At 38.5% G+C, this 27,339-nt stretch overlaps 2 protein-coding genes across 2 annotated transcripts; both read right to left on the bottom strand.

Moving 5' to 3' along the window:
• Window positions 1–1,154: 1,154 nt before the first annotated feature.
• LOC115785815 (arachidonate 15-lipoxygenase B-like) lies at window positions 1,155–10,043 on the bottom strand. The gene is made up of 14 exons (XM_030737702.1): window positions 9,891–10,043; window positions 9,428–9,626; window positions 9,229–9,310; window positions 8,868–8,990; window positions 8,668–8,771; window positions 8,079–8,245; window positions 7,795–7,938; window positions 6,790–6,993; window positions 5,972–6,058; window positions 5,706–5,875; window positions 3,731–3,852; window positions 3,485–3,585; window positions 1,454–1,624; window positions 1,155–1,331 (listed from the first exon to the last, which is right to left on the bottom strand). Exons 1-14 carry the CDS (start codon window positions 10,041–10,043, stop codon window positions 1,155–1,157), a joined length of 2,004 nt encoding a protein of 667 aa, XP_030593562.1.
• Window positions 10,044–16,737: 6,694 nt separating this feature from the next.
• Window positions 16,738–24,533, bottom strand: LOC115785802 (arachidonate 15-lipoxygenase B-like). The gene is given in 15 exon segments (XM_030737675.1): window positions 16,738–17,025; window positions 17,171–17,341; window positions 19,303–19,403; window positions 19,551–19,672; window positions 20,253–20,422; window positions 20,517–20,603; window positions 20,767–20,970; window positions 21,443–21,586; window positions 21,727–21,893; window positions 22,299–22,402; window positions 22,606–22,728; window positions 22,967–23,048; window positions 23,732–23,936; window positions 24,120–24,292; window positions 24,464–24,533. Coding segments are annotated over 14 exon segments (2,013 nt in total). The 5' UTR covers window positions 24,273–24,292; window positions 24,464–24,533; the 3' UTR covers window positions 16,738–16,845.
• Between the last annotated feature and the right edge of the window lie 2,806 nt (window positions 24,534–27,339).

Below are 27,339 nucleotides of genomic sequence, written 5' to 3'. Positions count from 1 at the left end.
TTGAATTGAATTGAATTGAATTAAACACCACAGCCTACCTGAGTATTGTTGCTGACCATGTCCATCCCTTTATGACTTCTGATGGCTGCATCCAGCAGGATAACACTCCATGTCACAAAACTCAGATCACCTCAAACTGGAATGATTTCACTGTACTCAAATGGCCTCCACAGTCAGTAGATTTCAATCCAATAGAGAACTTTTGGGATGTGGTGCAATGGGAGATTCACATCGTGGATGTGAAGCTGACAAATCTGCAGCAACTGTGTAATGCTATCATGTCGATATGGACCAAATCTCCTAAGGATGTTTCCAGCAACTTCTTGAATCTCTGCCATGAAGAATTACGGCAGTTCTAAAGGCGAGTACTGAAGTTCTAAAGTAGTACATGTACCTAAATAAAGTGTCCAGTGGGTGAATATTAGATTGATACAATCACATTGTGGCCAATGAACTATTGTCTACACTAAATACAGTGCCCTATTTAAACATCACTGTATTTTGCAGTGCTGTCAATGCTTGTGAGCTATGTGTGATTTATCTGTGTCATGCCTTAAATAATGCTCTGTACAATGCAAAATGCAGCAAATTTATAGTAATGAGAGCTGACGATTTGCAGTATGATGAAAACAAAAACCAATTAAAAAAGGTTTCTACAAAGAAATTTCCAAGTGCTTGTTGGCCTACATGAAAGAGTAGCCTCACACAGAGGTTAAACTGTTAATATTTTACAAGTTCACTAAACAGCTGTTACAAAAAACTTTGTGTTAAGGCATCAGAGCACAAAACAACATTTCTTTTGATTATTAAACAAAAGTTTAATGATTAATTCAATAATGGGATCACAATCCTTGTAAATTTGGGAGCAAAAGCATCTTTCTATCTTTATATAATATGTCTTTATACAGTATGTTCAATAGATTAACTGACTCAGAAAGAAATTCAAAATCAGAAGATGATTGAAGATTCTAATGTTTTAAAAACAATCACATTTCAATACAGATTATTAAAATTCACAGATCACTCTACAATAATCAGAAACGGTAAGTTCATTTTGCTTTTTTCCTCAGTTAAAATCAGAACTTAGAGCTCTTTCCCTGCTCTCATTTGAAGAAGAAACGGAATTTGGCCCACAGCTGAGGAAGTCTTAATATTCAAATGGCCACACTGTTTTCTACCTCTGCTGGATCCATGTATGTGTATGGCACTTCTAAGCACTTGTTTCTGGCTTTGATGGCTCCACTTAAATCTTCAAGCTTCCTCTGAAAATCCTTTATCTTGCGGGGAATCTCCTCAGTGAAGTGGTCCTCTGGGTAATGGCCAAGAGGGACCTGATGAGAATGATGCTTTGTATATTAGGCTTGCACCAATATTATGTACAATTGTAGTTTTTTTTAAAACAAAAGTTGAACAAAAATATTTTTTTATTTTTAATGAAATCTTTGCCACTTACAAAGTCACTGGACTGCTTGCTGAGTAGCCACACAACAGCCATGCCCTGAACTGTTACGTTGACGTCAGGGAAGGTCGCCAGCATCATGGCCTCACTTGTTGTCCCCTTTGTGGTTGGTGGTGGAAGTTGCAGGGAGATGGGAGTGTTGGGCATCCAGCCACCATAATCATACTGCATTTAATGAACAAACAAAGGATAACTGAAGAATAACTGAACATTTTGCAACTAATTACATGAATTGGCAATAGGTCAAAAGCATGATTTGATATAACAAGAGTATTAAAAAAGACAGAGTTTCTCAGAAGTAAAGATACATGTGTGTGTATATATGGGTTTTAGCGCAACATGCTCCCATCCAGAAGATGTCTTTTTCAGGGAAGGCCTTCCATATTTTGGCAAGACGATGCTAAACCACATACTGCAGCTATTACAACAGCATGGCTTCATAATAGAAGAGTGCTGAACTGGCCTGCCTGCAGTCCAGACCTTTCACAAGTTTAAACATTTGGGGAATCATGAAACGAAAAATATGACAGAAGATCCACGACTGTTGAGCAAATAGACTCCTCTGTCAGACAAGAATCAAACAACATTACTATCTTCAAACTCCACTACCTGGTCTCCTCAGTTCCCAAATTTTTAAGGACAACTAATTGCAGGATTCTAGCCAGTGGTTGATTGCCCAGTGCTGCACCATGCTGAGGTCGTCTTGCACCGGGCTGAGAAATTCACCAGTTTGCTATCAGAACTGTTCTATCACTACAATTAGCAAGCAGGCACGCACCCAGCACACACCACCCCGTCATCGATACTAGACTGAATTTTTTTCTGGCTAGATCCCAGCACTATAGTATTATTTCACCACAATTTGCAATCTACCACCGGGCACAGCCAGTTTCGTTCATAGTGTGCATGCGTGATCTCATGACAGTCCTGTTCACGCTTGATTTTGTGGGGGCAAAATAGCGACCAGCGTGAAACCGAGGGGGAAGTAGGAAAAAAAAGGGAGCTCAAAGGACAATTTTGAGATAGAGGCAAGCTAACGGTCGCTAATGCAAGTTTTCTGTCGTCATAATGCATAAGTCCCCGGTACAACATTTTAATGGATGAAAGTTATCATTGTTAAGTATTAAAATACGTATGCTGTGTGCGCGTTTCAGATGGCACTCTTGCTGCAAAACTACCGCTACAAACCGTCGGTCTGGGCATTCAACCGAGCCTCCCAGTGGTTTGCGAGCCTCCATTTTCTTTGTCGGGTTTTAAATATGGCACTGTTGAAGCTGGTGAAGGAGTTGCTCTGTTAACTCAGCTAGTGACGACACTTCTTGGCCAATCAGCGGAATACTGTTCTTCGACGTCACATTTTCCGATCACATCAGATCTCTTGGAACCCTGGCTGAGTGGGTACTAAAAAAGTACCTGGTACCAGGACCTAATGGAAAAGCCTACAAACGTGTCGAGTCGAGCCACACTGAGTATGTACTAGTGGAAACGTGACATTATTTTCAGAGCATCATAACACAGACTACAGGGATCCACACTCCCTATTGTCATCAAGTCACATGGTCCAATTAGATTCAGGTGCCTTCAATGACCTGTAGGACCAACAATTATCAGAGAATAGTACATACACAATATTATCCAACTGTTCACCCTCACTGAATTAGCAAGCTAGCACAGCATTTAGCATTAGCAAGCTAATGCTACTTAGCCCGCACCCGTCAACACACATGCAATTTTTTTTTTGGCTACGACCGTGAATTGCATGCAATAAATGCATTTAAAAGAAGAGGGGATGCAACATGGCGGTAAATATGGTCCTGTCCCAACTTTTTTGAGACTTGTTGTTGCCGTCAAATTCAAAATGAGCCAATACTTAAAATTTTTTACATTTTCTCACTGTAAACATTTGATATTTTTTCTATTTCTATTGTGAATAAAATGTGGGTTTATGACATTTGCAAATCATTGCATTCTGTTTTAATTCACATTTTAAACAATGTTCAGAATTTGGTTTATACAAGGACTCACCTGTCCAGCATTCACAGCTGCGTGCTGGGCTGAGCAAGTGAAGATCACCATGGTGACAAACTTGACCAATTCAGTCACACAGGTAAATCGCTGAGGAATTCCTGTTAAAAGGAGAAAAAATTAACTGCATCGCTTAAATGCATTTAAGTGACCAAACAAAAGTTACATTTATACTTGCAGTATAATCATATACAGTGTGAATAAATCAACATTATCAAAATGACTGAAATATTCTTTAAAGCCGACCTGTGACTGCTTGAGAAAGGAATCCATGTTCAAAAATGTCCAAAATCCACTTCTGAAGTTCAGAGTCCTTCTGAACCTCACCATCAGTCTTGTAGTAGTAGCTGAGAATTCCCTCCACAAACCTTTGAGAAATGGAGATACACTGTGTAAAACGTGCTTTCATCATAGATTTGTATACAAATTGTAGACTCCAGGATTGTTTAAATTATAGAAAACTTTAGGAGTCTTATACTAACTCCTTTGCTTCACATACACACAAATGGAACTTAGATTCTTCAAAGGAGGCACCTTTTGCTTTGATTACAGCTCTGCACACTCTTGGCATTCTCTAAATCAGCTTCATGAGGTAATCATCTGAAATGGTTTTCCAACAGTCTTGAAAGAGGTCCCAGAGGTGCTTAGCACTTGTTGGCTGCTTTGCCTTCACTCTGTGATCCAACTCATCCCAAACCATCTCAGCTGGGTTTAGATCAGGTTGTGGAGGCCAAGTCATCAGACGTAACACTCCATCACCCTCTTTTTTTGTCAAATAGCTCTTACATAGCTTGGAGGTGTGTTTGGGGTCACTGTCCTTTTGAAAAACAAATGACGGTCCCACTAAGCACAAACCAGATGGGATGACATGTCACTGCAGAATGCTGTGGTAGCCATGCTGGTTAAGTGTGCCTTGGATTTTTTTTAATAAATCATCAACAGTGTCACAAGTAAAGCACCCCCATACCATCACATTTCCATACTTCACGGTAGGAACTACACATGTAGGAACCATCCGCTCACCTTTTCTTTGTCTTACAGAGACATGGTGTTTGGAACCAAGATCTCAAATTTGGATTCATCAGACCAAAGAACAGATTTCCACTGGTCTAATGTCCATTCCTTGTGTTCCTTGGCCCAAGCCATTTTCTTCCTCTTGTTGTTCTTCGTTATGGCTTCTTTGCAGCAATTCGACCATAAAGTCCAGTTTCGTGCAGTCTTCTCTGAACAGTTGATGTTGAGATGTGTGTGCTACTTGAACTCTCTGAAGCATTTAGGTAGGCTCTTATCTGGGGTGCTGTTAACTTGCGAGTTTTGAGGCTGGTAACTCTGATGAACTTATCCTGTGCAACAGAGGTAACTCTTGGTTTTCCTTTCCTGGGGCGGTCCTGATGAGAGCCAGTTTCATCATAACGTTTGATGGTCTTTGAGACTGCACTTGAGGATACTTTCAAAGTTCTTGAAATTTTGTGGATTTACTGACCTTCATTTCTTAAAGTAATGATGGACTGTCATTTTTCTTTACTTAGTTGAGTGGTTCTTGCCATAATATGGATTAGAACATTACTCAAATAGGGCTATTCACTGGATACCAACTCTCCCTCTTCACAACACAACTGACGGTCTCAAACACATTAAGAGGGCAAGAAATTCAAGAAATCAACTCTTGACAAGGCACAGCTGTTAACTGAAAGCCATTCCAGGTGACTAAATCATAAAGCTGACTGAGAAAATGCCAGGATGTGCAAAGCTGTCATCTATGCAAGAGGTACCTACTATGAAGAATCAAAAATATAAAACATATTTTGGTTTGTTTAACAGTTTTTTGTTTGCTAAATAATTCTATATGTATTTCTTCATAGTTTGAATGACTTTAGTATTGATCTACAATGCAGACAATTTTTAAATAATGAAAAACCACTGAATAAGGAGGTGTGTTCAGACCCAGCCTATGTCAGCACAGTGCACTCTTGCAAAAGACCTTCTTAACCTCAAGAGTTTCAGTTCCTGAGTGAATAAAGGTTAAAAAAAAAACATATTTCTTTTGATCGTTTTAGTGTTCATTGACTGTGGATAGAGAGTGGATGGAGTTATGTTTTATTGATTATTATTTGAGTTGGAAGTTAGTGGGATGTTTTGTATTATTTACAAACTTTGAATTACAGCAACTTAACAGCATAATTAAGAGGCCATACACATGAACAGAAAAAAACTATGGCACCTGTAGATGATATCCCAAGCCTTTAGTCCATCGTCCCTGTAGTAGAAGTTTGGCACAGCCTCCAGGCCGCGTTCAGCAATGTCATCTGGCATACAGAGGGAGCTGTAGGTTATTGAGGACACTGACCTCTTCAGGAATGTAATCATGCCCTCTCCACCAGATGCTGCAAACTAGAGAACAGGCAGCTCACAGTTAAAGACAAATGTACATGACACAGAAAAAGAAAACATTCTTTAGGTAAAGGTGTAGTGTTGGTCTCTTCATACCTGAGTGAAAAATCCAGTCTTGGAAATTAGAAGATTTCGAGCTAAGTAGTTGATCTGCAGAGTGTAGCGTGTGTGAGGTTTGAGAAGCTGAGGGAAAGCAACACAACAATTTATTATATATTGTGCACACTGCATTATATAGTACTTATCTTGAGCTTTAAATTCATATGTGGTACACTGCCTAGCCAAATAAAAGTCACCACCTGGATTATGATCTGGGGTTGCTGCAGTTGGTCAGGTCTAGGTTCAGCAACATTATGTGCTCAAAGAATGAGGTCAGCTGACTACCTGAATATACTGAATGACCAGGTTATTCCATCAATGGATTTTTTTTCTTCCCTGATGGCTCGGGCATATTCTAAGATAATGCCAGGATTCATTGGGCTCGAATTCTGAAAGAGTGGTTCTGGGAGCATGAGACATCATTTTCACACATGGATTGGCCACCACAGAGTCCAGATCTCAACCCCACTGAGAATCTTTGGGATGTGTCGGAGAAAGCTTTGCGCAGTGGTCAGAATCTGCCATCATCACTGCAAGATCTTGGTGAAAAATTAATGCAACACTGGATGGAAATAAATCTTGTGACACTGCAGAAGCTTTTCAAAACAATGCCACAGCGAATGCATGCCATATTCAAAGCTAAAGGCGGTCCAAGTGTGTGACCTTTATTTTGGTGGCGACTTTTTTTTTGGCCAGGCAGTGTATTTATGTGCTTTGCTTTTTGTGCTGAGGCACACTGCTGAACAGTCACCTGCCTTTTATATACAAATTGATAAGAAAGTCAGAAATACTGTGTTTCAGCAAACTTCAGTTACCTTGTACAGAGGATGAACCATGGGCACGTTGCGCAGCAGTGACACTGCAAAAACTTCAGCCAGCAAGTGTGTGCGCAGCAGGTGAACATTGAGTTGATGCTCGCTGAATTCGGCACTTCTCACAAAAATCTTTGCGATCAACCAGTCGTACTCAGAATCAGTAGGAAGGAAGATTGGATTGTCATCTGATGGAGTCTGCTTCAGCTGTAGAAGAAAGGGCAAAGTGGGTCATTTGGTGCAGACAATCCATGCAGGTACTGGTCAGTACTGATGAATTTTCCATTACTGTTGTTTGCCAAGTTTATCTTTTCAGTTTGATACTCTGATGTTCCCTTATGGGCAGTTTCCACTGAATCCCTTCAACTGAGAGGTCAGAGCATGAAGTTCTTCAGAGCAGCTTTTGCTTTTAGTTACTGTGTTTTTGTTGATGGTATTTTTAAATACTCAGTAAATATGACATCTACTACTGACTTGATTTATGTACTTGTCAGACTGTGCTTTCAGCAACTTGGCCATGATTATAGGATGAATTTTTTCACAAAGCTAAAGTCTGAGGCAGAAATAAATAATGACTTCCTTTCCTAGCAGAGAAAATTCATAGCTGGTGTCCAGTTACACTATAGGCTATGGTAGCTGCACCCCAATTGCTTATAAAAAAATTAACAAGTTAGAGTATTGATTAAGGTACAGATAATCCAACTTATATCTTAGTGTTATTTTTGAGTGCCTTCTTATGCTCTTCTTTTTTCTCTTCCCCTCACTGGTCACGGCAGATGGCTGCCCCTCCCTGAATCTGGTTCTGCTGCAGGTGTCTTCCTGTTAAAAGGAAGTTGTTCCTTCCCACTGTTGCCAAGTGCTTGCTCAACGGGAAAGGGAAAACTGTTTTAATCTGTTTGTTGGGGTTTTCCCTTGAATATTATAGGTCTTTGCCTTAGAAAATAATGGGGCTTGAGGAGTGTCATTGTGAGTAAGTACTACAAAAATAAAACTTAGTGTCTGAATTACCTGAATAGCAATCGGCATTAGTTTATCATCAGAAGCTTTGTGGAGCAGGACGAGAGGCGCCATCAAGTACTGCTTCTTCCCATTGATGGTGTTTGTTTTCAGTCCATCCAAACGCTTGTAGTCACACAGGAATATGTTTCCTTTCTGATGAAAGTTCAGAATATTGCAACAGTCTGGATATGACCCGTGCTCAGTGAATGTGTAAGTGCAATTATTTGATCAAATATTACAAAGATCAAGTACTTGACTCAAGAAAGGTTTCTCTACTTTTGTGAGACAGTCACCTTCATTTCATCTGCCAGGCTACACCGACCGTGGGGGAACACCATGTCATCAGTGACAGGGAAGTTACTGGGCAGGGCTGTACAACGCTGGATCAACATGGGGTTGGCACCATTTAGAAACTGGTAGCCAAAGAAAGCATCCTCTTTCCAATGGTCTTGAACATATTCTGCAAAAAGAACAACATTTAAATTCATCATTTTTTAAACTGTAGGCTACAAAAATCTGCTCAATTCATGAATTTGTGTCAGAAGTTCAGTGTCTGAGACAGTCCAAGTCTTATGTCAAATGTATATAAAATTGTAAGATCTTCCAGTAAATGTATTGACAAACACATTACATTACATTTTTTAAAAAATCTGTCAAAATATAAAATGAAAGTTTACATTCTTGTATTTTTTTAAATAATTGAATAAATATATACACACATAAAAATATATATGCTTTACAGAACAGACTGTCTAATGTACAGCTCATTATTCAATAAAATCTAACAGCTTATCATAAGAATACTTTTAGGCTAGCAGTTAAATACATGGTGTTATGCATAAAGTATAAGCACTCCATTATGCTACAATGTCAGTACAGTACCTGATATGGCAGTCTTTTTGCAGCAAAACACCTGACGGATGCTCTCAATATCATCCCACTTTTTCTTACAGTTATCCAGTCCCTTCAGTTTTAGCTCAGTCAGTCTGAAAAAGAAGAACACATTTGTCATTTGATCTTTATGATGCTTAATGTAGTTTTGATAAGTGAAGAAAGAAATACGTAAAATATTAGAACGTCACCCCGTGGAAGCAGTGTAGAGAAACTCTGTGGTTTTGGTGAAGGAGAAGCGGACCTCACACGGCAGTGAATTTAGGTTTTCTGCCTTCATTGAGTGCGTCATTCCCTCTACATACACATCCCAACTGAGAAAACAATGAAACAGCAGAGTGATGAGGTTAATTACATTATCAAATACATAATATATACATAATTTGCTCTGCAACATGTTTTTTTAATTACTCTGAGCAGACAAACAATATATTGTAATGTTTAATGTTAACCTTAAGTATCATTAATATCATTCATCTATAGCTGGAGAGCATTTGCATGGCAGTGTCAGGGGCCTTCAAACTAAACTGTGTAAAAGCTCTGAGTTCTCACCGAAAGTCTTCTTCTCGGCGCTTAAGCTCCTGCTGCCGGCTGTCCCTGCCAAGATGATGGTTGTCTTCAAAGACTCTCAGAGCTAAAAGAGAAAAAGGTTTTAAATTGTTCTTGTAAATTTGATGCATATGGAAATTGCTTTGGCCCCATTAGAGACTTGAACATTGAACAAAATTAAGACGAGCATATTTCCCCAAACCTTTTCCATCTTTGAAGCGGTGCACCTTGTTGTCAGTGATCCAGCGATAGATGGGAAAGTTGTAGGTGTCTCCTTCTGGGGATTTCACCTCCACCTTGGCACAGAACCAACCATCATCTGTCAACAGTGGCTGTTTGTCTAGCTCTATCAGCACAAGCTTTCCAAGGGAAGTGGAGCAGGACACAGTAAAACTTGATACCTGAAGAAATGACAATAGTTTATACTGAGCTGTGAGACATGAGGATACAGTTGATCCTAGAATTTACTGCGGTTCATAAAGTGAACTCTTTGCTTTGGCAATTTTTATGGTGAAAGAGTTTAACTTAAATATAGTGGTACATATGTTGTTGCCGTGAGTCATAGGTAGTGATCCCTTTATTTTCCACAAACAGGACTCATACGTGTATAATATGTAGGAAAGCTGAGAATCATTTGATCATGGAGATGGATATTCCAGACTTACTGCTCCTCTGATGAAGGATGAAGCCCCTTTCAGGCTCATGAGCCACTTTCGATTACTCTCCCCATCTGTGCCCACCAGCTTAATGAAGACATTGTTAAAAGTGGTGGAATTAACACAGTCTCCAGTGAATACAGTCACTTCATACACCACCATTTTCCCTCTTGAATGTGGTCAATTCCTGTGGGGAGAGAATTACATTTAAATAAAATTGTGGCATCATAATGAATGGGACTTTTAAGAACTTAATGTATTTTTTCAGTGGCATAATCTCTAAATGAAATCCTCTGAAAAACATCTCTCTTACCTTTGTCAATGAGATGAAGTTCCTTAGAATAACTGTTCTATCATAAGTCTGCAGATTCTCAGTCATCCAGGTTGTGGTAATCTCAAGAGCTTTCAAAGAGGACTGGACTTCTTAAATTTTTTTAAAGAGGTTTCACCTCTTATCCAAAAGGTTTCTTCAGTTCTAAAACCAAAAGCTGGAGAGTCCCAGGTATTTAAACTCATGTGTCATCACATGAGCCAAGGTATGAAAAAAGGTGTGGCTCATTACCATCAGGGGTTTTGGGTGAGCCCACTGTGAGACCTCGCCCAACCTTATCATGCGCGGTATTGAGGACATCTGAAATACCTGTCAGGTGTCATGTTTGGTGAAAATTCTCCTCAGTTTCCTTGACAAACCTGCTACATAATGGATGACAATGTTGTTCTGTTGTAATTCCCTTCCTCCCTAGTTGGTGTCTGATCTTCTTTCCTGTACATCCTTGCAGATTTGATGAAGGCCCAGCTGGCATAACCACATGTTTTAAGAGCTTTCTTTACATGACCGTTCCATTTCTGAGGTGGTCGCTTAAGACAGCAGCTGTCAGCCCCCTGCAATTCAGTCTCCAAATTCCTTCCCAGGTGCCTCAACCCCCACTAACACCTTCAGGTGGGGCAAGGTCTCAGTGGTTTCACCTGAAACCCCAGATGATAATGACCAATGAGGTCTGAAGGAAGCACCAGTTTATTCAAGATAAACCAGCTTTGCCACTGTTAGATGTAGAACCATCACAGTTTGCATCATTTGGGACTATTTGCTAAAACACTTTGACCTAAACAGTTTAGGAGTCATAAATGGCTATAATAAGAGAGAAACCAAAATTTTGAGTACTGTACAAAAGTCTCCATTTCCCAGTTCTTTATATTTTGCTAGGAAAATGGGAAATATATGCAGCAATTTATTTAATTGCAAACATACATGAAAAAGCAGTATAAAAAGTAAAAAAAAAGTTTTTTTTTTACTCTTAGCAAGCTTGAAAGTCAGTATTTGGTATAGCGACATTTATTCTTCAGCACAGCCTTAACTCTTAGGCAGCTTTCTCATCCTTTTTTAAGTAGTCTTCAGGAATAGTTCTCCAGGCTTCTTGAAGGACATCCAAAGCTCTTCTTTGGATGCTGGCCGTCTTTTGTTCCATTCTCTGTCAAGATGATTCCACACTGCTTTGATGATTTTGAGGTCTGGGCACTGGGGAGGCCAATCCATGACTGACAGTGTTCCATTGTGTGCTTTTCTATCCAGGTATGCTGTGATTGCAATAGCAGTGTGTTAGGGATCATTTACATGACCCGTTGCCTCATCCTTTACCCCCTGTTTCCCTTCCTCAAGAATGGCTTCATGCCAGTCACCATTCCACTGATGCCATTTCTGATGAGGCTAATTGCTTTTTTGGAAATCATCTTGTTAGTGCAAAAGTATTATTTTATGCCTGTCAAATTGTTTTATCATTGGCATTTTTCATAGATTCAACTAAAGAAATGGGCACAAATTCTGTGTTGTTGCATCGGGCTGCCAGTAACAAAGTGCTTTAATGATACGATTTAAAACAGGTTCTATGGTAAGTTGTCTGTTATGTGTAGATGTAACACGGGTTCAACGCTTGATTTAGGTGCCTTTTTTATCCTTGAATGATTCATAGGTCAGTGTTAAGTGGTTTAACAAATACAAAAAAATCATTCCTCTGAAAATGGTCAGATAGAAGGACTGGACTGAAAATGAGTGAAAAGTCAGTCAGTATCTAAAGAAACACTCCTTGGAAGCAAAATATAAACAAATGAGTGGTGGCTCGAGACTTTTGCACAGCATTGTGTCACATGCCAAATGCATATAGAAGAATGTAATTAACTGCTAATACTGGTTATGAAATCGCCAAGTAAGTTGCTGTCTTATTTTTTATTGTTTCTCACACAAACACAGTGATCACATTTGAGGCAGCATGAGGCCCGAGGCTCAAAGATTACACACATTTATGTAGTTGGTGTTATGTGCCTCTACACAGGATCATTTCTTTGTTGGGCTGGTTGTAGCAAAATAAAAATCAGTTATTCTTGTTTAATAAGCCAGAATAATAATCAAACAATGACTCTGTGAGCAGGGTCATGAAAGCAAAGTGGATTAAAAAAAAAGCAGATTATTTCAGTATATTTACTAATTTTTGCAGCAGTTAATTAGATTATGTAAAAATGTCTGAATGTGATGTTTGTTTGTTTGTTTGGTTTTTTTTTTTACTTCAATATGAGCTCAACATTTGCAGTATTTAAAACTTACAGTCTTTTCATCTGTCCCTTATGTTGAAGTCAAGCTAAGGCAGAGTCTCAGATCTGGGGAGAAGGGACAGTCATGAGTCTGCTGGGTTTGAGCTTGTTGATACAAACAGGCAGAAAATTCATCTTAACTAGATGTGCAGCAAACTGAGAATAAAGGGAAATAAAAGAGAGAAAGTTCCCATGAAGAACTGTGAGAACTCATCAATTCAGATGACTCCAAACATCTCACACCGTTTTGTTTAGTTATTCAGAGAGTTGCCATACATGAGAAATAACGTGTTTGCACAATAATCAGTTGGAGCCACTGTGGTGTAATGTGTGCAGCGCAATAGCTGATGTGTCAGGTACAACAAAATAGGATCAAGATAAAAGGAATTTAAACATGACTGAACCCTCAGGTAATGCCAAGACTTGCTGTCTCTGTCACAAAGGCCTAACACTCTACTGTACTCTGAGCAGCTGCTGTTGATAAAATGACTGTTAGCGCTACCCAACATTTTCTATATGTGTTGTGTTGCAAATGCTTTTTCACTCTATATTTCACTCTATATTACTACTGGCACAAATGCCAGTATAAGGCACTGCAGTCCTGTAGCAACACTAACAAAACTGGTTCAGCAATTGCCCTGAAACAGCCTAAACAACAGCTAAACATCAGACAGAGGGATTAAAAATGTACTGATTCAAGCACCAGTTCCTGCTAAAATATGTTTAGAATGAAAACATTTGATTTCTTTGTGACTTCTTCTTGAACTTGTGTTATGTAAGGTTGATGGTGAAACTAAGTGTAGGTATATGATTACAAAACCTCTGCCCATTATGCAGAAGAGTTATTAAGTAACTCCTGTTCACTGAATTGGTGAACCAGCTATTGTCTGAATCACAGTAAAAATGGCAAAGATTTACAAGAAAATAAAAATCACAAGTAGACTCATAACTTTAAAATATGATGATTTCATTTCACAACCTGCATGACTCTTATGGATTTCTGATGTGTAGGATCATGACAAAACATCATTATGCTTTAATACTTGGCTTAAGATTAAAGCACACGATTATTATTCAAAACATGAGAGGCATGAAGCCACCGTTTTCAGAACTATGACCATGTGCTGATCATGTGGACCATAAAAAGTTAAAATGCAGCTTTGTATACACTCTGATCTCTGCAGATGAATCCTTCTGATGTTCTAATGCTTCCTTAATATAAGTGCAGGATTGCCTCCTCAGTGAAGAAAAACTATTTCTTTTTCCATTTTCTAACATATGGAAGGGGGGCATCTTTTCTAAATTGGGATTTTGCCTGAAACACTATCCCTGCTGAGTTTATAAATGCCAGACTGGCTAATTTATTCCAAGAAGAGCACAAAAGGAGAATCTACAGTGATCAGCGTAGTTCTCTGTTGTGTTATGCTGAAGTGAGCAAAGTTATTTTTGTTCACTGAAACATCAGATGGTGATTTATTTGAAATATAATCTTCTAATGTTCCAGATGTTCCCGTGAAGTATTTATTACACTGTACATCAGACCAATAAACTAACACAGCTAAGAACTTTCTAACTAAATCAGTTACTGTTTTCTCTAGTCTCTAGCCACCTATAAACACTGTGGCTTTATTTATTTTTTACATGTCCAGCTTTCTGAAGATTTTACAAGACAGGAATCTGAATGTGACAATTTGCACGTTCACAAAATATATTATGTCAAAAAGACTAAGTAGTTTTGAAATTGTAAATTGACCCTTTTGTCTTATTAAATATAGACTCAATCAAAAATAAAACACCCAAAACAACAACAACAACAAGAGATAACCACTGTTCTTCATGACGCTGCCATCTTCTGAGGGAAGTTTGTAACATGGGTGAACCTCTGCCAGCACATTTGCCATGTACCTTACAACCACAAATTAACAACAAATGTCATGTTCAACAGGAAATGATAAAGAACATGTTTCCTGGGAGCCCAGCATCCCAAGAGAAAAACTTATGTAGCTCAAATGGAAAATGGAAAGTTTTAACCACCCAGCTACATTAACTACAAAGTCCATAATAGTTTCAGCTCTTGAAATATTATGCTTCTGCATTAATGCATATGATGTACCATCCTAAATACTGCACATACTGAGGTGCTGATTTAACAGTACATTACGCTGTAATAGTCAAGTGCATGTAGCGTGCATTTAACCTGTTTGTCCTCTGAACAAATCTGTGCTGCACGGGAAAGTTTCAGATGTGTCTCTGCTGGGACTTCACTTTACCCTTACAGAGGGATCACAAATCCTCGGGGATCAGTGGGAGAGGCACGGCAGGGCAAAACGTTACATCCTACAAACAGAGAAAAGTGAGTCAGTCTGTATGTGAGCAGATCCACAGACTGTTGACACTCAAGCACAGTTAGAAATTGCAAATATTCTTTTGTTGGAATGACAAAGTGGTGCTTCAGGATCAGATTTTGGCATAATGCTCAATATAACACAAAGCACAAGTGAACAGAGCAATTTTAGTGTCTTATTTGGAAAATACAAGTGGGTTGGTGTGACAGTAGAGGATGCTAGGGGTAGCTAAGATGGAGGTAGATGATCTGCTGTGGTGACCCCCCTAAAAGGAGCACCTGAAAAAGTCTTCTTCCAAATCACATGAGTCACATTGATATCTGCCTCATTTACTCTGATGATAATTTTGGTACAAATTTTAAATGCAGGCAAAAATATCCTCACTAAAACAACTCTGTTCATCTTATTACTTCATAGACGATGCTTCAGGAGGCATAATTTAATATACAAGATCCGTGTTGTATTTATGCTACTAACAACACATTAATAAACTAAATAACTGAATAAATAACTTGCCTGTTATTCACTGTAAAATGAAGGGCTGAACTCAGTAGTAGAAACTGCCCTGAGGCCTTGCGACACAGCAACAAATACATCTGTACTGTCTGCCAGGTGACAGCAGCAGAGTTAATTGGGGTTGTTTGGGGTATTGTTTTCAGTGCAGCCTAGTTTAGGCTCTGCATAGCAGATCTTATCTAATCTTATCTTACTTTGCGAGGTGCCACACAGTTAAACAGCATTTAAAGTGCGATTCACTGTTGAAGAGTGTGACTAATGGTTTCAAATGCCTTTGTTAAAATAGTTTTTGACCTTGTCCAGTTAAATAGTGCTAAAATTTAACTTGATATGTGAGTGTTTCTTAGTTTTAGATTAGTCTAGATTAGATTAATCTAATTTCTTTTTTTCTTGTTTAGTCAATTAAGAAATTAGTATCCGGGAATATCCCTCAACACAACACATGTAAGTAAACTACTATATACACCACTTTGTTGGGTACGCCTGTTAAGCTTCTTGCTAATGCAAATATTTAACCAGCCACTCATTTGGCAACAACTACATTTGAGCATGAACATCAGGGCAACCTGCTGAAGTTCAAACCAAGCTTCAGAATGTGGAAGAAAGGTGATTTAAACTTTGAACTTGGCGTGGTTGTTGGTGCTAGGCAGGCTATTAAGAGAAACTGCTTTGCTCATGCTAGGAATCAAAAGAGGAGTGCCCGACTGTTTCAAGTAATTCACATAACCACTCATTACAAGCAAGATATGCAGAAGAGCATCTCTGAATGCACAATATGTTAAACCTTGAAGCAGATGGGCTACAGATTGGAAATATGTTGGCCAACATGAAACAGCAGCCTCAGACAGAGATTAAAGAGAGACCAAGATGGTTAATGTGGAAGTTCACCAATCCGCTGTTCCAAAAACCAAACCACGAGTATAAAACAGCATTTGTTTTGATGATTAAAATAAAGTTTAATGATTCATTCAACAATGGAATCACAATCCTTTTAAATTTGAGTATCCCAACATCTTTTTATCTTTATTCTATATTTATTAAGATGACTGAGACAAATAACTGAATGGGAGAAATGCAATAGTTGTTACAATTGTGTTTCATTTGAGAAAATTTTAATTAGAACAATTTTGTATTTGTAATATTTCTAACAGATCAATATAATATAGATTAAGTGGCTCAGAACAGACAGGCTCACCAAGAAATGAAACTGTAACTTAGAACTCATTCGAAGGGTCACAATTGTTAAAAAAAAAAAACATCTTTAACAATCGATTTTCTTTGACAGGTTTTGTTTTTTGATTGGATAGTCTGCACAGTATATTCAAAATCAGAACAAGATTTTAAAAACAATCACATTCCAGTACATATTAATCAAATTCACAGATCACTCTACAATAATCAGAAACGGTAAATTCATTTTGCTTTTTTCCTCAGTTAAAATCAGAACTTAGAACTCTTTCCCTGCTCTCATTTGAAGAAGAAACTGAATTTGGCCCACAGCTGAGGAAGTCTTTTAATATTCAAATGGCCACACTGTTTTCTACCTCGGCTGGATCCATGTATGTGTATGGCACTTCTAAGCACTTGTTTCTGGCTTTGATGGCTCCACTTAAATCTTCAAGCTTCCTCTGAAAATCCTTTATTATCTTGCAGGGAATCTCCTCGGTGAAGTGGTCCTCTGGGTAATGGCCAAGAGGGACCTGATGAGAACAATGATATTTTTTCCTTCAACAACAAACATTTTTTTTTCTCATAATAGGCTTTGAACATTATTATATAAAGTTGTAGTTTTTTAGCAAAACTTGAACATAAACATTTTGTTTTCATGAAATCTTTGCCACTTACAAAGTCACTGGACTGCTTGCTGAGTAGCCACATGGCAGCCACACCCTGAACTGTTACATTGACATCAGGGAAGGTCGCCAGCATCGTGGCCTCACTTGTTGTCCCCTTTGTGGTTGGTGGTGGAAGTTGCAGGGAGATAGGTGTGTTGGGCATCCAGCCACCATAGTCATACTGCATTTAATGAACAAAGGATAACTGATTCATAAGTGCAATAATCATGGTGTTTAATTCCTTCTTTGTTTTTCAGGATTGTTGAGTCCTTCTTGCTGGGGCAACGAAAGGCTGGAAATAAGTGCTACTTAATAGAAACAGCTGGAGGAAAATTGTGCAACTAATTACATTAATTGGCAACAGGTCAGAAACAGGGCATAAAAGAGAATTTTATAAAGGCAGTTTCTCAGAAGTAAAGATATACATATATACAGGTTTTAGAGCAACATGCTCCCATCCAGAAGATGTCTTTTTCAGGGAAGGCCTTCCATATTTTGACAAGACGATGCTAAAACACGTACTGCAGCTATTACAACAGCATGGCTTCATAGTAGAAGAGTCTGAATGCTGAAGTGGCCTGCCTGCAGTCCAGACCTTTCGCAAGTCTAAAACATTTGGGGAATCGTGAAACGTGGACATTTTTTCTGTTCTTTTTCTGATCTATTGTGACGAAAATATGGGTACGTGACATTTGCAAATCATTGCATTGGATTTTTTTTTTTCTTTTTAAACAAGCATCCAAACTTTTTCAAAATTGGGTTGCCATTTAGTCTGTACAGACTTTTCAGAAATCTGAGGAAATCAGAGGCGATTGCTCTAAGACTGCAAGGGAAGCTCAGCTTCCCCTAAAATGTCAAAAAATAAGCGATCAAATATATACTGTTGTGTGTACATGTCATTGACTAAATATGCGCTACAACACGCTCAACTTTTGTTCAGAATCAGCTTCTTATCACTGGTAACGACGCGGCTTTCCTCTCACTCGTTCCCGCAGCTTCCCAGTGTTTTAAACAGTGTGGATGCTGAGCGTCCACACAGTTCAATAGCGAAGCAAACAGTGCAGCGAAACGAGACGAGTCATTGGATAAATGCTGGGCTTTGTCCCGCCCATCGGACGCTCAGCGTCTCTGGGGGTCTATGGGGCAGTGGGCTGGCCTCGGCTGGCCCGGACGCTCAGCTTCTGCATGATGATTGGATGATCTGTCTGAGGCTGAATCCCTTTTTGATTGACAGCGAAATGAGCGAATCAGCGATCTTTTGGTGTAAACATCCATGGGAGCATTTTTAAATTTTCATTCTGTTCTGAGTTGAACTGGAGACTTTCCTAATCGTCTTAGCAGCATTTTGTTTGTTAAAAACGACTAGCGACAAATCGAGCTTCTATTTCTGGTGGGTTTTTGTGTAGCTGCTTGTGTTTGGAGACTGACTTCTATCACTCTTTCTGACTTCTATCGCAGTTTCTGTCCAGCGTGTGCTGCTGAGCCCCTCCACCATCACAAAGCACTCACAGGCGAACACACTTCACACTAGCCTCGCGCCAGTCCCAGCTAGCGACCTAGCTAGGTAGCAAGCTGCACATAATGGCAGACAGTTTGAAAGTGGTGGACCGGAGTTGGACAGTGCAATGCCTCAGGTGTACAAACTATTGTCATTAGTGGCAACGACTGGAGCTACATCTGCAGGTGTGGAGAGGAGCTTCTCCTGTTTAAAGCAGCTCAGGTCTTACACCCGCACCACCATGGGCCAAGGCCGTTTAAGCTGCCTACCTCTGCTGGCCATTGAGAGGACACTAGTCAAGTCCCTGGAAAAAAAAGCCTTGTTGGTACGACAGGGTCACAGATCATTTTCTTGAAAAGGAACGGAGGGTAGAATTTACGTATAAATACCAACACATTGTATGATGTAAGCCGAAATTGAGCTTCCCCTCCTTGAAAGACCAGCATCCACCACTGGAGGAAATCCATATTTATGTTTTTTTTTTTTTCCAGATTTGCCAGAGAAATACGAACACGCTATTTACACGACTAGAGGTTGCTTTATTTCATTCCAAAACGTAGATATTGGTCGTAAAATGTGCCTGCAGAAACAACCAATATCTATGTTTTTTCAAGGAGGGCAGGCTGGTTTATACAAGGACTCACCTGTCCAGCATTCACAGCTGCATGTTGGACTGAGCAAGTGAAGATCACCATGGTGGCAAACTTGACCAACTCAGTCACACAGGTAAATCGCTGAGGAATTCCTGTTAAAAGCAGAAAAAATAACTGCATCGCTTCAATGCATTTAGGTGACCAAACATTAGTTAAATTTCTGCTTGCAGTATAATCATATACAGTGTGACCAGATCAACATTATCATCATAAAGACTGAAATATTCTTTAAAGCCCACCTGTGCCTGCTTGAGAAAGGAATCCATGTTCAAAAATGTCCAAAATCCACTTCTGAAGTTCAGAGTCCTGCTAAACCTCACCATCAGTCTCATAGTAGTAGCTGAGAATTCCCTCCACAAACCTTTGTGAAATGGAGATACACTGTGTAAAACATGCTTTCATCATAGATTTGTACACAGACGGTATGCTCCAGGATTATTTAAATTATACAAAATGTTTTATTTTTTTTTAACTTGCCCTAACACCTTTGCTTTACTCACACACGCATGTCTAACTTTAAGAGCAGCACAAAGCTTTAAGCTGTTTTACAGTTTGAAATGAAATCAACACATTTCATAAGACAGTTTCAACAAATAACTGAAGATTGTTTAATAAAGTAAGCTGTACTTGATAATCTCTCATCTAAGTAAAGGACCCAGTGAGTTAAGGATTTTAACCATTAAACCATTAAAAGAGTGGAATTATCTAATTGTTTTTTTGCCTTTCTTGGCTAAGGATACTCCAGATCAGATATTCCAGGTCCAGGTTTTATTTCTTGGTCAATAACATTTAAACAATAGAGCTCCACTGGCAGATGTTTTCCTTCTACAATATGCAATATATTGAAATGGAAAGTAATGATTGAGCTGAGTTGTGAATTTTTTACAACTTTCAAAATTTGTGAAACATCATAAACATCAAAAGAAAAGAAACTATGCTACCTGTGGATGATATCCCAAACCTTTAGCCCATCATCTCTGTAGTAGAAGTTTGGCACAGTCTCCAGGCCACGTTCAGCAATGTCTTCTGGTATACAGAGGGAGCTGTAGGTTATTGAGGACAATGACCTCTTCAGGGCTGTAATCATGCCCTCTCCACCAGATGCTGCAAACTAGAGAACAGGCAGCTCACAGTTAAAGACAAATGTACATGACACAGAAAAAGAAAACATTTGTTAGGTAGGTGTAGTGCTGATTTCTTCATACCCGAGTGAAAGATCCAGTCTCAGAAATGAGAAGATTTCGAGCTAAGTAGTTGATCTGCAGAGTGTAGCGCGTGTGAGGTTTGAGAAGCTGAAGGAAAGCAACATAATAATTTAGAATATTTTGTGTTAAATTCATATGTGGTGTTTGAGTGCTTTGCTAAGAATGTCAGTATATGTTTGTTTATATATATATATATATATATATTCACACACACAAATCAAAATACTGTGTTTCAGCACTATTTAGTTACCTTGTACAGAGGATGAACCCTGGGCACATTGCGCAGCAGTGACACTGCAAAAACTTCAGCCAGTAAGTGTGTGCGCAGCAAATGAGCATTGAGTTGATGCTCATTGAAATCGGCACTTCTCACAAAAATCTTTGCGATCAACCAGTCGTACTCAGAATCAGTAGGAAGAAAGATTGGATTGTCATCTGATGGAGTCTGCTTCAGCTGTAGAAGAAAGGGCAAAGTGGGTCATTTGGTGCAGACAATCCATGCAGGTACTGGTCAGTACTGATGAATTTTCCGTTACTGTTTGTTTGCCAAGTTTATCTTTTCAGTTTGATACTCTGATGTTCTCTTATGGGCAGTTTCCACTAATCCCTTCAACTGAGAGGTCAGAGCATGAAGTTCTTCAGAGAGGCTTTTGCTTTTAGATATTTAAAAATAATAGTCAGTAAATATGACATCTACTACTGATTTGATTTATACATTTGTTAGACTTTGCTTTCAGCAACTTGGCCATGATTATAGGTTGAACTTTTTCACAAGGCTAAAGGCTGAGGCAAAAATAATGACTTCCTTTCCTGCAGAGAAAATTCATAGCTGGTGTCCAGATACAGCACTAAGGCAGGTTATCTGTAATGATTAGTTATAGCCACTTTAATAAATATTTTAACTTAAAGCTTAGTGTCTAAATTACCTGAATAGCAATCGGCATTAGTTTATCATCAGAAGCTTTGTGGAGCAGGACGAGAGGCGCCATCAAGTACTGCTTCTTCCCATTGATGGTGTTCGTGTTCAGTCCATCCAAACGCTTGTAGTCACACAGGAATATGTTTCCTTTCTGATCAAAGTTCAGAATATTGCAACAGTCTGGATATGACCCGTGCTCAGTGAATGTGTAAGTGCAATTATTTGATCAAATATTACAAAGATCAAGTACTTGACTCAAGAAAGGTTTCTCTACTTTTGTGAGACAGTCACCTTCATTTCATCTGCCAGGCTACACCGACCGTGGGGGAACACCATGTCATCAGTGACAGGGAAGTTACTGGGCAGGGCTGTACAACGCTGGATCAACATGGGGTTGAGACCATTTAGAAACTGGTAGCCAAAGAAAGCATCCTCTTTCCAATGGTCTTGAACATATTCTGCAAAAAGCAACAATATTTAAATGAATCATTTTTAAACTGTAGGCTACAAAAATCTGCTCAGTTCATGAATTCGTGTCAGAAGTTCAGTGTCTGAGACGGTCTGAGTCTTGCTGATATGAAATGTACAAAAAAGTCAGTAAGTTTCTTAAAAAGCAAAAACTATATAATCTTTTCAATAAATGTATTGACACACATTACATTTTAAAACATCAATCAAAATATTAAGTGAAACTTTACATTCTGAGACTTTTTTTAAAAATAAATTTGTGTGTGTGTGTGTATGTGTGTGTGTGCGTGTGTATGTGCTTTATAGAAAAGGCTGTACAATTAGGGTAACGGTCAAATACATAGCATTATGCATGAACATAAGTACTTCATTATGCTACAATGTGAGCACAGTACTTGATATGGCAGACTTTTTGTAGTGTAATGCTCGACGGATGCTGTTAATATCATCCCACTTCTTCTTACAGTTATCCAGTCCCTTCAGTTTTAGCTCAGTCAGTCTGAAAAAGAAGAACACATTTGCCATTTATTCTTTATGATTATATAATTATTGTATGGTCTTTTCCTTGCAATATAAAGTGCCTTTAGGAAACCGTGTGTCGTTATTTAGAGCTTTATAAATAAAACTGAAATGAATTGAATTCGATGCTTAATGTAGTTTTGATCAGTAAAGAAAGAAATACGTAGAATATTAGAACATCACCCCTTGGAAGCAGTGTAGAGAAATTCTGTGGTTTTGGTGAAGGAGAAGCGGACCTCACTCGGCAGTGAATGTAGGTTCTCTGCCTTCATTGAGTGCGGCATTCCCTCTACATACACATCCCAACTGAGAAAACAATGAAACAGTAGAGTGATGAGGTTAATTACATTATGAAATACATAATATATACATAATGTGCTCTGCAACATGTTTTTTTAATTACTCTGAGCAGACAAACAATATATTGTAATGTTTAATGTTAACCTTAAGTATCATTAATATCATTCATCTATAGCTGGAGAGCATTTGCATGGCAGTGTCAGGGGCCTTAAAACTAAAATGTATAAAAGCTCTGAGTTCTCACCGATAGTCTTCTTCTCGCCGCTTAAGCTCCTGCTGTCGACTGTGTCTGCCAAGATGATGGTTGTCTTCAAAGACTCTTACAGCTAAAATGCCCCCCCCGCGCCCCCAGACACACACACACACACACACACACACAAATCAAAATCCCAAAAACTTTAAATTTTTTTGTAAACAAGGTGCATTTGGAAATTGCTTTGGCCTCATTAATTCAATTCAATTCAATTTTATTTATATAGGGCCAAAGCACAACAAACAGTCCCCTCAAGGCGCTTTGTATTGTGGGTAAAGACCCTACAATAATACAGAGAAAACCCAACAGTCAAAATGACCCCCTATGAGCAAGCACTTGGCAACAGTGGAAAGGAAAAACTCCCTTTTAACAGGAAGAAACCTCCAGCAGAATCAGGCTCAGGGAGGGGCAGTCATCTGCCGCGACCGGTTGGGCTGAGGGGAGAGAAAAGACATGCTGTGGAAGAGAGCCAGAGATTAATATCAATTAATGATTAAATGCAGAGTGGAGTATAAACAAATTAAATAAGGTGAATGAGAAGAAACAGTGCATTATGTGAACCCCCCAGCACCATAGGCCTATAGCAGCATAACTAAGGGAGGGTTCAGGGTCACCTGATCCAGCCCTAACTATAAGCTTTATCAAAAAGGAAAGTTTTAAGCCTAATCTTAAAAATAGTCATCAGAGACTTTGTTTTACATCTATTGTAGCCTGTAAGCACTGAACATGATTTAATACGAGCACATTTCCCCAAACCTTTTCCATCTTTGAAGCGGTACACGTTTCTGTCAGTGATCCAGCGATAGATGGGAAAGTTGTAAGTGTCTCCTTCTGGGGATTTCACCTCCACCTTGTCACAGAACCAAGCATCATCCGGCAACAGTGGGAGAGGCTGTTTGTCTAGTTCTATTAGCACAAGTTTTCCAAGGGAAGTGGAGCAGGACACAGTAAAACTTGATACCTAAAGAAATGATGTAATAGTTTGTACTGAGCCATAACACAACAGCATACAATTGATCCAAGAATTCACTGTGGTTCATGAAGTGAACTTCTTGCCTTGACCATTTTTATGGTGATAGATTTCAGCTTTGCATAGTGATACATGAGAAACATTTGATTGTGGAGATGGATATCCCAGACTTACTGCTCCTCTGACGAAGGATGAAGCCCCTTTCAAGCTCATGAGCCTCTTTCGATTACTCTCCCCATCTGTGCCCACCAGCTTAATGAAGACATTGTTAAAAGTGGAGGAATTAACGCGATTTCCAGTGAATACAGTCACTTCATACACCACCATTTTCCCTCTTGAATCAATTCCTGGTGGGGAGAGAATTAAAGTCATTCTCAGCATTTGAATATTTAAACCTTTAAAACTGTCCTATCATAATGAAAATAACAATAGCAAAAGGAATTTTAAGAGATTATGCTTAACGTATTTTTTCAGTGACATCATTTCTAACTGAAACAATCTGAAAGCATCTATCTTACCTTTGTTAATGAGATGAAGAAGTTCCTTAGAATAACTGTTCTGTCAGCAGCTGCCCCCACAATTTCTCTTCTTATTAACAGAGTTTAGTGGGCGTGTCCAGTCAGGTCTTGTGATGAAATGACAGATAATGCTGTGCAAATAATGAGGTCTGAAGGAAGCACCAGTTTATTCAAGATAAACCAGCTCTGCCACTGTTAAATGTAGAACCATCACAGTCAATATCATTTGGGACTATTTTCTAAAGCAGCAAACACTTCAAACTAAACAGTTTTGGAGTCATAAATGCTTATAACATGATGGAAACCAAAATATACATCTCCCAATTCTTTATATTTTGCTTGGAAAATGGGAAATATGTGGTGTGATTTATTTACAGATAAATATACATGAAAATACAGTAGAAAATGTAATAAATTAAATTAAATTAGAAAAACAGATTTTGGACAACTAACAAGCTTGAAAATCAATATTTTGTATGGCTACCTTTCTTCTTCAACACAGCCTGAACTCTCTTAGGCAGCTTTCTCATCATTTTTTAAGTAGTCTTCAGGAATGGTTCTCCAGACATCCAAAGCTCTTCTTTGGATGTTGGCTGTCTTTTGTTCTGATCTCTGCCAAGATAATACCACACTGCATTGATGATGTTGAGGTTTGGGCTCTGGGGAGGCCAATCCATAGCTGATAGTGTTCCATTGTGTGTTTTTCCTCAAGTGTTTTGGAGGCACACTGCACACCATTCTTAGTTATGTGAAGTTTTTTGCGGTTTTAATAGATTCAGCTAAAGAAATGGGCACAAATTTTTTGTTGATGGGACAGGCAGCAAGTAACAAAGTGCCTAAAGATACAATTTTAAATTGGCTCTTTACTAAGTTGTCTGTTATGTGTAAATGCAACACAGGTTCATTGCTTGAGTTGGGTGCCATGTTTTATGCTTGAATAATTAATAGTTATGTTAAGTGGTTTAAAAAAACTAATCCGGAAATGGTCAGCTACAGTGACTGGACTGAAACTGAACTGGGTGTGGTTTGGGCATTGTTTTTAGTGTAGCCTAGTGTAGGCTCTGCATACCAGATGGTACACTGATGGTAAAAGTTGCTGCACATGTGTGCATCTAATTTATTGTAATGAGAGCTGACAGTTTACAGTATGATTCAGTTCAGTTCAATTCAATTTTAATTTTATGTATATAGCGCCAAATCACAACAAATAAGCACTTCAAGGTGCTTTACATTGTAAGGTAAACACACAACAGTAATTACAGAGAAAACCCAACAATTAAAATGACTCCTTATGAGCAAGCGTTTAGCGACAGTGGGAAGGAAAAAACTCCCTTTTACAGGAAGAAACCTCTAGCAGATCGCGGCTCAGGGAGAGGCCTGAAAGCTGAAGGCTCTGCCTCCCATTCTGCCATAGTTCAGTGGATTAAAAAAACATTCCTCTGGAAATGGTCAGGTAAAAATGACTGGACTGAAACTGAACTAAGTATCCCAGGAACCACAAGTAAGGCAACAGTTTGAAAACAAAGTGCTCTATTGGGGTAATATAGTACCATGAGGTTTTTAAGATAAAATGGTGCCTGAATATTCAAGGCCTTGTGTAAGAAGAAGGATCTTAGATTCAGTACTTCAGTAGTTTGGATCAGTTGAAGGCTTTTCAGGAAGCTTTTAGGACAGACGGATTGTAAATACTTATAATAGTCCAACAGGATGCTTCTAATTTTAGGACTATTACACAAATGCAACAAAGCAGTCCTACAAATTTGTTTAATATGTGCATTAAAGGACATATCCTGGTCAAAAATGACTCCAAGAATTCTCAGAGTGTTACTGGAGGCCAAGGTAATGCCATCCAGAGTAAGGATCTGGTTGGACACCATGTTTCTAAGATTTGTGGGGCCGAGTAACTTTAACTTTATCTGAATTTAGAAGCACGAAATTAGAGGTCATCCAGGCCTTAATGTTTTTAAGACATTCCTGCAGTTTAACTAATTGATGTGTGTCATCTGGCTTCATTGATAGGTAAAGCTGAGTATCATCTGCATAGCAATGAAATTGTGTGCAGTGCTTTCTAATATTTCTGCCTAAGGGGAGCATGTATAGTTTAAATATAATTGAAAAGACTACAAGTAAAAAAAGTTTTCTACAAAGAAATGTCCAAGTGCATGTTAGCCAACATAAAACAGCAGCCTCAGACAGAAATATAATTGTTAATATTACAGAAGCTCACCAAACAGCTGGTCAAAAACCCCCAAAACAAAACATTTCTTTTGATGATTAAAATAAAGTTTAATGATTAATTCAACAATGGAATCACAATCCTTGTAAATTTGGAGTAACATAGTAGCATAGCTTCTTTCTATCTTTATTCCATATTTATTAAGATGATTAAAACAACTATCTGAATGGGAGAAATGTTGTTTCAATTGTGTTTAGCTTGAGAAAAGAGAAAATTAAAATGAATGAAAATAATGAAAATATAATCAATGAAATTTTGCATTTTTTTTAAAACAAATACATATAATATGTTCAATAGATTAACTGGCTCAGAACAGGAGGCTCACAAAAATATCAAACTGTAACTTAGACAAAGACTCATTCAAAGGGTCACAATTGTTAAAAAATTTGTTGACAGGTTTTGTTTGTTTATAGGATATTCTGCACAGTATATTCAAAAATCAAAAGATGATTCAAAATTCTAATATTTTAAAAACAATCACAATGACATCAATCAAATTCACAGATCATTTTACAATGATCAGAGACAGAAAGCTTTTTGTGCTTTTTCCTCAGTTAAAATCAGAACTTAGAGCTCTTTCCCTGCTCTCATTTGAAGAAGAAACTGAATTTGGCCCACAGCTGAGGAAGTCTTTTAATAT

The sequence above is a fragment of the Archocentrus centrarchus genome, chromosome 1, assembly GCF_007364275.1.
Source record: "Archocentrus centrarchus isolate MPI-CPG fArcCen1 chromosome 1, fArcCen1, whole genome shotgun sequence".
Classification (NCBI taxonomy): Eukaryota; Metazoa; Chordata; class Actinopteri; order Cichliformes; family Cichlidae; genus Archocentrus; species Archocentrus centrarchus.
The sequence above is the reverse complement of the archived record's forward strand: the minus strand, read 5'-3'. Positions and strand labels throughout refer to the sequence as shown.

What these genes read in the sequence shown, in the direction of transcription:
- LOC115785815 (XM_030737702.1), bottom strand. Translation starts at nt 10,043, where the DNA reads ATGGTGGTGTATGAAGTGACTGTATTCACTGGAGACTGTGTTAATTCC. An exon ending in CCGCTTCAAAGATGGAAAAG is followed by an intron (nt 9,311 to 9,427) that starts GTTTGGGGAAAT and finishes TTTCTCTTTTAG; the next exon opens with CTCTGAGAGTCTTTGAAGAC. An exon ending in TGGTTCATCCTCTGTACAAG is followed by an intron (nt 6,059 to 6,789) that starts GTAACTGAAGTT and finishes GCTTTCCCTCAG; the next exon opens with CTTCTCAAACCTCACACACG.